Source organism: Delphinapterus leucas, chromosome 2 (genome assembly GCF_059928025.1).
Source record: "Delphinapterus leucas isolate spDelLeu-1000000601 "Yukka" chromosome 2, BTC_Dleu_Yukka2, whole genome shotgun sequence".
NCBI classification, from domain to species: Eukaryota; Metazoa; Chordata; class Mammalia; order Artiodactyla; family Monodontidae; genus Delphinapterus; species Delphinapterus leucas.
The window spans coordinates 159,119,767-159,132,912 of NC_143130.1; the positions used below are offsets into that span (position 1 = coordinate 159,119,767).

Genomic DNA, 13,146 nt, shown 5'->3' on the forward strand with positions numbered 1-13,146 from the left:
ATTGATATGCTTCTGGGTACTTTTTTCCCTCAACTATCAGTACTGTGTATACCTATATTCCTAAGAATAGTCTATGTGAGGATTATATACATTCAGTTCAACATTCATTCTTTGATTTTACAAATGTTTATTGATTGTCAACTATATGTTAGAAATGTTTTGCAGGCCCTGGGGGTGCATTTGTAAATAAAATGTAATTTCTATTCCAAGAAGCTTACCTGCTAGTGAAGAAGGAGAGGGAAGTATTGAGAAAGAAAAGGGAAACAGACACAACTGCGACCTGAGCATATAGATAATTGGTGACAAGCCAAATCACGTTGCTCGTTATGACAAAAAAGACCTTCTTATTTTCAGGTATTATAACTACTAAACCTTTAAAATTAATCTATTGTAAATACTCCTAATGGAATAATGAAATTTCAAATTTTGCAGATCTGTATCACCAGGACACGTACCCTACATTCAAAGCCTTACATACCCTAATACCACCTAAACCAAATGAGAGACCACCAACATTTTTCTATGGTTTAAGTGCTAAGTTGTGAGAGACTAATAAATGGTCTTGAGACTGCTTCCAGCATATCTGATTTTCTGAGCTATAAAATGCTTTACCAGCTGAACAGTCTACCAAGTATATTAAATCCACTCTTTATAATGCCATACGAAGTCAAAGGATTTCATAACATTTGAGCATTAACATTATTACTGAGCATTTTCATTTTTCATTCATTATTACCGAGGTTTTACTTATGATAATTATTTCAAATTAAAACCATCTTGAGAAAACTGCCACTGTAAAAAACCTAGTTCATTTAACCAGTTTTATTTTTCTCATGATGATTTTTTATTTTTTACCTTTATTCTTAGAGGAACCCTTAGAATAAGGCATTTAAGATTTTATACCATAGCACTATGTTAGTAAAGAGATTATGTAAATAAAAAAGACCAACAAATACTAATAAAAGTTATAGGCTTCTTGTTGTTATTGATAATTTTCAGCTTCACATGACATACTAGTATAATCAAAATGATTAAATAAGAAATAATAAGCAATCACTTAATGATAATGATAACCTAACACTTGTCAGGTCCTAAATATTTTCACATATATTTTCTTTCTTAATTCTCACAACAGTGTGATAAAATATGTTTAATTCTATTCACTTTTACAGACGAAGGAATCAAGAAACAAGCGATTTACTAAATGTTGAAGTGGCATTTTGTGTACTGAACCCAGGTCCTCAAACTCAACATTTCTGTTTTGGTTCATACTTTTAAAAAGAGCATTTAATTTACAAGCCAAATACTGTTGGCAAGACACTTTCTAAGGATAAGTAAAATATATGTGGAGGAACACTAAACATTTTATTCACTTACGATGTCATCATGCTGAAACCAAGAAAGTCAGTGTACTTTCCCAATGGCCTGGTTAAATCTAAGGAATAGATTATTTCCCAGCTAGGGTCTGCACACTGTCGATCAAAATCACTTGCTTACACAGGACTAAAATACTCTCAATTAGCATCTTTCCTTTCCTCACACTCAAAATATAAATATTTTATTCTTAATTAGCCTTATTGTTTAAAAGTTTCTTATTTTTCATCTGCTCATTAAAAACATTAAAAAAAAATCACCACTAGACCCAAGTCACTCAATATTTTGTGTGTTTTCAAAAGTTTTAAACACAAAATATGCATATTCAATATTTGCATCATACTCTCCATATAGCTTTAAATACCTCCCCCTGTATATAATAGCATGTCAATATTTTCTTTTTGAAAATATGACTTTTAATGGCTGAATAATATTTCATCGTTAGGTGGTACCATAATTTATTTTACCATTCTTTCAATTCATGTGGTTTTTATTATAAAAATGTTTATTTATAAAGTAATCTAACCATGTTTTTTAAAACTTGAGGAACAGAGAAAGGAATGATATCACAGCCCTAATTCTTGTCTAACAAGTCGCTATTATAAGATTTGCTTGCTTCTATTCTTTTTTTTATACACCTATCATCATATGTTATCATTAAAGTACATGTAATTTTATATCTTGAATTTGTTTCCATTTAACATTATATAATAAATCTTTTCCAAAATCTTTGTGTCATGCTGGGTGGAAATTTCACACTTTATCTAACCATTACTTTATTGCCGAATAATAAGTCATCTCCCCTTTTTTTCTATAAAAATGTATATCATTTTCCAATAAATATTGCAAGCATGTAATCTTTATATATTTGCACTTAAAAAAAATGATTTCCTAATATCAGATTCCTACAAGTAAGATTACTGAAAAAAAGGCTAACCAGTTTTTATCATTATTTGGATATTGTAAAAAAAAAAAATGTTGACTGCCCTTCAAAGTATAAATAGCAACCTAATCTCAGTTTCTTATCAACTAGTCCTTTTAGTGATTGGGAAATACAGAAACAAATAAGCATAATTACATTTAAGCTAATTATGTTTTCCATAAATTAGTGCATCACCTGTCTTGAGAGAGCAGTGACCACTTAAACACACACAATTTTTTTCTTAATTCCTTTTTTTTTTTTTTTTCATTTTAAAAGTTTGTATCTACATATCTTTCTGGTATAGTTTAGCTTACTTTCCCCTTTGAATCTTAGATATAGTTTTAGAAATGCTTTCCAGAACTGCTTCCTTTGGGGAGTGCTCTGAAATCCACATCAGGACACAGCAGTAATCCTGATAGAAGGACAAAGAAAATGCCCCAACTTACCGTTTCTAACGCATGTACACGGTCCTGCAAATAAAGCATATTACATAATTATTAAAACAAAGCTATAAAAAATCATTTCAAGTTTACTTAATTTTTAGATTTTCTATTTATCCTCTATGAACAATAACATTTAAAAAATGTAAAAAATGAAAATTCCTACTCAGGATAATCTCTCCAATAGAAAAATAGTCACAAAAGAATCATTTTCTCATCTCAACTAGTGTTAGGAGGACTACAAGGTTTAATTTAATAGTAAATACCATAAATTCAAACATAGTTACTAAGTGGAATAGATTTTATCACTTTTGCATTGGTAAAATTATTTATCTATTTAGTGAAATATAACTATTAGATCTGAATATATGAACCACTAGACAATAGTAGTGATTTAAAAAAGGAATTTAGCACATATACCAGCTCTCAATTAGGTATACAGCACAAAGTATGCTCTCACAGGAAGTAAAGTTCAGACATAAGAATGACTTCACCAATTAAAATTAATAAGTACACTGTTAATTGAAACAAGGCAGGAAAAGTGAATGAGAAAGATATGTCACATGCAGCCAATCCTGAACCCAGATAGGTCTTCATTACCTACAATATCTTAGAAGGTTTCATAGAAATACTGGTTTTACAAAGAGTCAGTGATAATATCGCTTTAAAAACTAAATGATTAAGAATGGTTTCATTCTCAATCCAACAGTTGTGTTCTCAACTCTTCCCAGAGCTAACAGTTACATACTAAAAGTTTTTACCAAAAAAAAAAAAAAAGCTGACTTGAGAGATAGGAGACTGAAAATTCAAGGAAGTGCAAAGCCATCCTTTTTACGAGGGTCAAGGCCACTTTTCTTTCTATTCTTTCATTTTAAGTAGTTGGAGGAGATATATAAAATCTGGATTTTTAAAAATTAAATTGTTTGCGCTAAGAGGGAAAGGAAGGAAAATGGTGCAGAGGGCCATTCAGCTCAGATCTCTGTGACCGTACAGAGACTGACAGAGACCCATGACACTTAGGAGCATAAACTTGGCTCTCCCCTGCATTCCCCCAGCTTCACCTAACACACAGAGGCCTTGCCTTTGAGGACTTCTGCAACCCAGCCTTCAACCCTCAGACTGTGAAACTGGGTTGAACATTTCTGCCTCTTTAAATATTTGGCTATGTGGGCACAAGCTAAATGAATATATTATGCAAAATCAGCCCAAAGCAGATTGTTTTTAGCAATATAATCTGTTTAATTACATTCTGTTGGCATACTTGAGAGAACCTCACCCTTGCCCCCATAATTTTCATAAAATAACTGCTATTTTATCGGTGACTTGTGTACTGTCACATTTGAGTAGCTCGTAATAAATGCATACAATGCCTCAAGGGGGCTTTGATCTGCTCTTACCAGGCATCTTATTCACAGTGCATCTGGGACAAAATCATTCAGCAAAGTGTTATCATCACTTGCAGACTGAACAGAGCCTCGTTAGACAGTCTTCGGGCAGTATCGCATTCATATGAACCACCTTGGAAGGCTGAAAATATTTACAGCCACTATTTGGGCCTTAAGTTTTCCCCACACCATGTACCTATGGGGCTCATATTATTTAGAATTAGCATATTTTAAAAGCACACATACAGCTGGTTTGAAATCCGTGATGTCATATGATGCCAAAATAGTACAACTGAATTAAATTCCATTTTAATTCATAGCTCACTGTTTGGTAAAGATAAACTGATATAATTTATGTATTACTGTCTTCATTTTACTTAAATATTTGTTACAGGATTTTAAAATACGCACTGTCACGGATTACATGTTTGTGTACTCAGAATTCATGCATTAAAACCCCAATCCCTAATGTGATGGCATTTGGAGATGTGGCCTTTGGGAGGTAACCAGGTCATGAGGATCGAGCCTTCATGGGATTAGTGCCCTTATAAGAAGAGACACAAGAATGCTTGCTTCTCTTTCTGCTCTCTGCCAGGTAAGGGAATAAGGAGAAGATGGCCATCTACAAGCCAGGAAGAGGTCCCTTACCAAGAACCGAATCTGCCAGCACCTCGACCTTGGACTTGCCAGCCTCCAGAACCGTGAGAAGTAAATGTTTGCTGTTTAAGCCATCCAGGCTACAATAATTTGTTATAGCAGTCCCAGCTGACTGAAACATATGCCTAGTCTATAAGGCTAAAACGCAAATGGTCAAAAAACCTCAATTTCGTTAAAATATAAAGATCAATAATCTATTTCAATACAATTTACTTATGTCTGTCTATAATGTACTCCATTCCAAAATGGTACTGCGATAGCTTTCAATGAAAAATATATATGTTAAGAAAATGAGAAAATTGGGGAAACAAGAAATTCAATTCATTAGTCTGAATTTAAATAATTCCGTTTGCCAATCAACAACAGCTAATAGGATACCAGTCATTGTTGCCAATTAGTGAGCTCTGTCTAAATTGCAGTTTTGTTGGCCTTAATTGTAGGCCATAAATAAAAACAAACTACTCCTAATCTTTATGAACTTATTAACTTGCTTTTTTTTTTAACATCTTTATTAGAGTATAATTGCTTTACAATGGTGTGTTAGTTTCTGCTGTATAACAAAGTGAATCAGCTATCTGTATACATATATCCCCATATCCCTCCCTCTTGCACCTCCCTCCCACCCTCCCTATCCCACCCTCTAGGTGGTCACAAAGCACCCAGCTGACCTCCCTGTGCTACGCGGCTGCTTCCCACTAGCTATCTATTTTACGTTTGGTAGTGTACATACGTCCATGCCACTCTCTCACTTCGTCCCAGCTTACCCTTCCCCCTCCCCATGTCCTCTAGTCCATTCTCTATGTCTGCGTCTTTATTCCTGTCCTGCCCCTACATTCTTCAGAACCTTCTTTTTTGTTGTTTTTTTAGATTCCATATATATATGTTAGCATACGGTATTTGTTTTTCTCTTTCTGAGTTACTTCACTCTGTATGACAGACTCTAGGTCCATCCACCTCACTACAAATAACTCTTTTTATGGCTGAGTAATATTCTATTGTATATATGTGCCACATCTTTATCCATTCATCTGTCGATGGACACTTAGGTTGCTTCCACGTCCTGGCTATTGTAAATAGTGAGGCAATGAACACTGTGGTATGTGACTCTTTTTGAATTATGGTTTTCTCAGGTTATATGCCCAGTAGTGGGATTGCTGGGTCGTATGGTAGTTCTATTTTTAGTTTTTTAAGGAACCTCCATACTGTTCTCCATAGTGGCTGTATCAATTTAAGAAATGTATTGCAAAATTTAAATGGTTGAAGTTGACTTCTTTTTTGGCAGAAAAGATTAGTTATTATAATTCTGTATATAAAAGAATTAGGCTACTGCAAATCTCTATTCTCAAACAAAATATTTGCATACTTCTGCTCATGTTCTTATCATTAAAATATCCGATAACTTAAGCCAATATTGTGGCACTGATACAGTCTATGAAAACACATGCCAGTATACGTCCTGGAATGAATATATAATTATACCAAAATATATTCTCCCTATCCTCTCCCACTCTTACTATAACTGCAACTGTAGTGTTTTGTTGTTGCTGTTTAATCTTCAATTTTCATTTCAACAGATTTTATCTTCAAGCTTGGCCTGCAGGTTCAACACTCTCCCTCCTCTCCTACCACATACACACTCCTAAGGTTAGATCCCCAAAAGAAAAGAATTGCTAGGATATTGAAAGGGGGAAGAGTAGGTGAGAGGAGTAGAGGGGGAAGACAGAAGTAATGAAGTAATGAAGACACTCTCAGTATAATCATGACATTTCAGGTGGTTTTAATAAATCAGTGGTTCTTATTTTTGTAGCCATGGACTTTGAGAATCCTTTCCCCAGGAAAATGTACACTATACACAACACACAGAATTTTGTATATATTTTTAGGGGAATTGCAGACTCTCTGAAACCCACTCATGGGCCTCCAAGTGCTTTTACTCCAAATAAAAACACTTGAAATAAGATGTAAGAATTATTTTATTAGACCAAATAATTTATTTTAAATAAATTATTTTATTATGCCAAATAAACTATTTTATTAGACCAAATCTATTTATTTCTCCTGTATGAAATATTTCTGGATAACAAGGAAAGAAACAATGGGGAGTGGAAGGTTAAAAATTGGAGGAGAGGTTTCCTTCAAATGTTTTGAAGAAAAAAGCTCTTAGGGAAAAAATATGTTTTATCGTTACCAGTTTTTTTGTGATTGGAGAGTCCCTTTCCCACTATTTTTTAGTGCTATTTAAGATGGGGAAAGCCTAAGAAAAACCTAAAATGGCAACAATTATTTTAATGTTTACTCTTAAGGATTATACATACAGTCACTGCATAGTCCTTGAGTTACAATGAAGAGTACTAGCTGCTATTATCAGTGTGAATACTACATACCATTTCTAAATGAAAATAATAATGCTAGAAATCACATTTTAATTTATTCTGGGCTTGACAGATGGAGTAAGGTGAGTTATATTTTTGAGAAGGACAATAGCACATGCACTATAAAAAAAAGATGTATTTTAACTTTTTATCATTAGGTTAGTAACCTGTCTTGAGCTGTATATATTCCTTTGCTACCTGGTCACAGTGGGGCGTACATTAGAGTTTATGAATAAACCAAAGCAAATTCATTAGTATCACTGGAGATGGGAACATATTTGTAGGCTGTTAGGAAATGAACGCTACGTGGAGAGCTGGTATCTGAATCCTTGGTCATTAACAGTTTATTTGACTCAGCTGAGCCAATCAACTAGTCACATTGATTCATCCATCCCATCTAAGAAATGAAATAGAGACTCACAGGTCTGAATACTCAGAGTTCTCTCCCCCGGATAAGTAGAGCTGTACAGGTCTAGTGACTTTATCACAATAATGCAGCATTTTCCAAAAGTGCTTTAAATACATCCATTAGCATACAAAAAAAGCACAATACTGGCGTAAAAATATAATGAAAGTCTCTATTGCTTCCGAGTCTAAGAAACATTACAAGCATAGACTAATTCTGGAAACTTCTCTGTACTGAAGGGCCATGATGAACATATAATTTTCAAAAAGAAAACCCACAGTGAGGACTCCCTCTCATCACTGTTCTAAATGCACAAAGCCTGTTTTCTGGAAGAAAAATCCACTGAGCTTCACCCAGAGAGACCACTGCAGGGCATTTTTCCTGTCAATGTTATCTTGGTTTAATCAACACTCACACTTTACCTGCTGTTTCGTACATGAAGGTTATAAAATGAAATGCATTTTTCCTCTATGCATTTTTCCACATGACAACCCATTACATTTAACAAATTGTCGATCATTTTTTTAAATAATTCAAAGAGTTAGAAATAATTTCAAATGTATTCTTTTCCACACTTCAAGATATTAAAGTGAAAGAAAAGGAAAAGGCTTTTATTAACCACCTCAAAAAAAGATCAGTGTTTCATAGTCATTCTAAAAAATTAAAACAAAATAGATAAAAATCGTAAACAACCTCAATGTTGCAACACCAAAGTTTTAAAATATAGCATAAGTTGGCTTTGAATACACACAGAAGTCAAAGATCTGTACATAAAATTGCATGTTATCTATTAAAAGTCAAAGTTACTCTATATTTTAAAAACCTTTAGAATGAATGACATTAGGGCAGCATGCAGTGGTTTCCCATCATCTGGTGTTCAATTTAGCCATCATTAGATATTTCTGGTCAATCTTTGTTAACTCATTTCACTAGCTGCTTATGTGCCTTTTTCAAATAATGTACCTCAGGGTTCAAAATAACAAAACAGAAATGCTGAAAAGAAAACCACAACAAGGCATCAGGATTTTACCTAAAAAGTCATCAATAAGAAAACCCAACATTTGGGTTATCAAGAAAAGCCAGTTTAAAGGTACGTATTATTTCCTAGCCTAGTAATGATCCTTGTTATCTACCTTTCACTTGGGGACTGGAAAATCAGAAGCAGAAACAATGACAAAATTTAAGAACAAAGCCGAAGTGTGTGCTCCACATTTCTGACCTGTTCTCTCATCCACTACCGTTGCCAGATAGGGACCTGAGGCAGCCAGTTTTGCTTCTGTAGCTTTCTTCTGCTGTATTCTCAGGCTAGCGGTTTGGTTTGCGGTATTGTTATGAGGCCGTTGTTGACTACTGCACTTGCATTCAGTACTATTCAGGAAAGGCTGAGGTTGCACTTACACTGAAGTGGGATGTGTACATGGGTTTGCGGAGCAGGGAATACAAGTGGGGTGAAGGAGGAAAATGAAGAGAAAGCATGGAAATGGGGCTCTGTTGGTTTGTTTCAACAGATTTCACACTAGAAAATGCAGCCAGAAAGGCTAGGTAAGGGTTTTGCTTAAAATCCCTGTAAGCATTTCTAGTCAACAGTACAAAACTAATACCAAAAAAAAAAAAAAAAAAATCTCAGATTTACCCTTTATATTTTAGAACACAAAGCAAGGCAATGAGATTTCTTCCCCCTGCCCCCCTTTAAAATAAAGAATCACTGTAAGTTTCTTCTTTAATGCACAATGTAATACGGCGCATAGGTGTGCGCCTACAGGATAAGACTGCAACCCAAATGAAGGGCAAAAGCCAGAATTAACTTTCTGTTGGTACTGCTCAGTTCCACAGTGAAACTGCTAGTAACAGGCAACAAAAGTTCAGTGAATGACATCTAGACTGGAGAACACCTAAAAGTTATTTGCAGATAATATAAAGGCTATGATCATGGTTAGGGGTAATGCAAATGATAACCAATGTAATTTCAAAGATTGTCCCCAAAAGAGATGCAGGAACAGGAGTTGAGTAGCAGGGGAAAAAGCTAACAATCCAGAAACCAACACACCACATTTTTTTTCAAGGATTTACACCTTATGAAATAAAGTACATGTCTCCAGTTGTGAGGCCTGTCATATATCAGCTGAATATGCTCTGAACTCTTATGCAAATCATAGTGCAGTGGTGATTATGGCATAATTTATGAGTAGGTCTGTGTCATGCATAACTTGTGGAAAACAACTGGGTGTGCTTTTTTTTTTTTCAGGGTGTGTATCTGACTGCCACCAAACATAGCTGATCTAATAAGACTCCCTGAGGCTAACATCTCCTTTGTTTCCCTCAAGTGTGCACATCTCTTGGGTTTCCAAGTGAAGCATGTTCACAAGGAAACCCATATAATCACAGAACCCTTTGTCCCAAGCTCCTTGCTCTTGAATATTTGAATTGCAACACTTGATTGTTGACTACTGTGCATGTCACATGGCTGAGTCATTAAATGGCAAAAGCAAACAGTCCACCTTGGGAATTAAATTGTAATTCCAATAATCCACATCCTAATTTACATGGAAAGTCATTTACTCAATTCTTTTCAGGAATTAAAACATAAGGAATATTATATTAGATACTCTCCTTTTCACCCTCATTCCCTATTCCTTCTGCGGGCTACTGCACACAGTTATCTCTCACCATTCTATACAAAGAGAGAGGCTGCTGCTCAGAATGAACAATCAAGGCATAGACAGATTGTTTTAAAATAATGTATTTGGCTGACAAAACTCAGGCTTTTCTTGCTTCCTAACTCAGTTTGACTCAGCTTAGAACTATTACTAACCTCCATTTTGTAATACACAAGTACAGGTAGAAAGGGAAAGGTGATTAAAGGATTTAAAACTCGCCTTAGATTATATGTACTCTGATAATCAATGGTGCACTATTCTTAGTATCTACAAAAACTGAAAGAAAAAACCCAACAACTTAGTTTTCAGTTGAACTTCTGGGAAGCATACCTGAAGGCTGACTTACCCTGTATGTCCCGAAATAAAGCAGATGTATTTTGACTATTCAGTTCCAAATATTCTAAATATTTTACCTATGAAGTACTTAACTGCTTTTTCTTCAAATTGAGCTTCATTCTGATTTCTCATTGCAGTCTGACTAGCATCTTCCGAAGGTGGCATTTTAAATAGTAGCTTTGGCTGTTTAAGAGAGATGTGAGTAAAGAAAAAGAGTTGGAAAGCTCTATTGTCTACTTAAAGCACTATAAATAGTAACAGCTATAAAAATAACACAAATAGGACCATAATAATTTCTAATGATTTTTAAAGGGCCTTTAAAATGTTCCTCTAAATAACTGTTTACCCAACTAAGGTCACAAATTTTAGGGAAATCATTATTTGAAATTTAAAATACTTTACTCTTCAGGATTATAAATAAAGAATAGTGATTCATTTCAAAATATCTCCAATTGTCTGGCTTTCAAAATCATCCCAGGAAGTAACTGATCCTAAATTCCAAAGTCTATGAAGGAAGGAGTAAATAAGATGTGAGCTTGTTAACAGACGCACCTGGGCAGTTTTAGCCAGTAATGAAAGCTACTTTTAACACTCACAACCTTACCTGTGGATAATGGCCCACTAATGGAGTGTGATTTTAGGAGTTCAGGAAGGTCTGACTGATTACCCAAAATTATAGTTTCCTTCTATTTGCAAAATTATTTAAAATTCTACCAACAGAAATTTATTCTTTGAGGAAAAGGTCAAAAATTTACTCTTTGACTCTTCCCACTCCAGTTCATCTTTCAAAAGACATTCTTGAGACAGATAACCATTAAACTGTAGTTCATTCCAAGGCAGGGTCAGCAAAGTACGACAGAAGGTCACTCCAACATGCTGCCTGTTTTTATAGGTCTGCCAGCTAAGAATGGTTTTTACATTTTTATGTGGTTGAAAAAAAAAGTCAAAGTAAGAATAATCATGACGTGAAAATTACATGAAATTTAAATTTCACTTTCCATAAATAAAGTATTATTGGAACATAGCCCGCTCATTTCTTTACATATTGTCTATGGTTGTTTTCATTCTATGATGTCAGAGATGAGTTGTTGGGTGAGAGCATATGGCCTGTAAAAGTGAAAATATTTAGATACTGGTCCTTTACAGGAAGTTTGGTAACCCCCTTTTCTAAGATATTGGTGTCCTATAAAAATTACTTCCGGCCTCACAGAGGTCACCCTGTAGGAAACCCTGTATGTTACTGGAAGCAGGGGATAAGGTGAGATATGCTGACCAGGGATAAGAAACTAAAATAAGAACCAGAAAATTTTTACCCAACTTTTAAACTTTAAAGCAAAATTTAAAAGTTGTATGTGCATAAATACATATGCCCAGAATATAAACCATTCTTCAGGCTATATACGTTTCTTCCTTTTGTCCTTTATTCCTTTTATCCATTATTTTTTCTTTCCTTCCAATTTCTTTCCCTACATCATTGCTTCCTTCCTTTCTTTCTCCTCCCTCCCACTCATTTATTCATTTAATTAATTCATCCACGTTTACTGACACAGACACTATGATAGACACTGGGTACACAGTTATTAACAAGAAAGATAAGGTCTCTCTGCCTTCATGGAGCTTACATTCTAAAGGAGAAGACAAGGACATGAATAAAGAAGACACCCAGGAGCTATGATGGGGGGTAAGGGCAGAGGTTTGCTTTAGACAGGTTGATCAGGTTAAGTTCTCACAAAGAGGTGACATTTGAGCTGAAAACTAAAGGATGAAAAAGAGCTGTCACCAAAAGAGTTAAGGGAAAAGCATTATAGAGAGAGGGAGTGGCAAAGGCAAAGGCAAAGGCAAAGGTCCTGGGACAGGAAAGAATTTGCTTAGTTTAAGGAACAAAAGGGACAGTGGTATGTGTGTTGTAGTTGTTAATGAAAACATTCCTTTAAATCACCAGTATCATAAAAATCAACACCATTTATTAAAAGCTTATTATTTGCAAAAATTGTATTGGGTGCTTCTCACATATGTTCTCATTTAATGTTCACAAAAACTCTCAACGGTGAAAATGACTAACTTCATTCATTTAAGTCAGAGAAACAGACTTCAAAGATATATGTATTGAACTGTACATTGTGATTAAATGTTGGCAGTTAGACTGTAATCCAGGTCCACCTGATTCAAAGGAGTCTACATTAACTCCGAAAGACAAATAAAAGGTCACGTTAAAAAAAATGTGTGTGTTTGTTTATTTAATATGTTGACAAAACGGAGTAGTGGAAATACCATATGCTGACAGAGCAGTTTTATGAGCAAATAGCCAATAAATGCCAATATTACCACCAGGGCTATTTTTATGTGTGTGGTAGAGGTTAGAGGATATACTGGATAACTGTTCTGCAGGCTTTTCTCAAAATTACACATGCCAGAAGAGCATTCCAAAACCTTATTTTTAACAGATGTCATGTGACAGTGTAACAAAACACATACTATATCACAACAAAATTTAATGTTCAAATAAAAACCATTATTTGTACACATTTTTATATTTATTTTGGTATATAATAAAAAAAGATTATATTTTTGGCATATGCCTTTCTTAAGTAAGTTGC

General features: G+C 34.6%; 1 protein-coding gene across 8 annotated transcripts in view; it reads right to left on the reverse strand.

Moving 5' to 3' along the window:
* The window catches only part of CEP128 (centrosomal protein 128), a 455,276-nt gene that overhangs the window by 73,258 nt on the left and 368,872 nt on the right, over window positions 1-13,146 (reverse strand). For 6 of the 8 annotated variants that reach the window (XM_089908039.1, XM_089908032.1, XM_089908034.1 and 3 more), the window contains one exon: window positions 2,743-2,766. In XM_089908039.1, coding sequence (XP_089764165.1) covers window positions 2,743-2,766 — 24 coding nt within the window. The other 2 variants (XM_089908036.1, XM_089908040.1) reach the window with 1 other exon arrangement.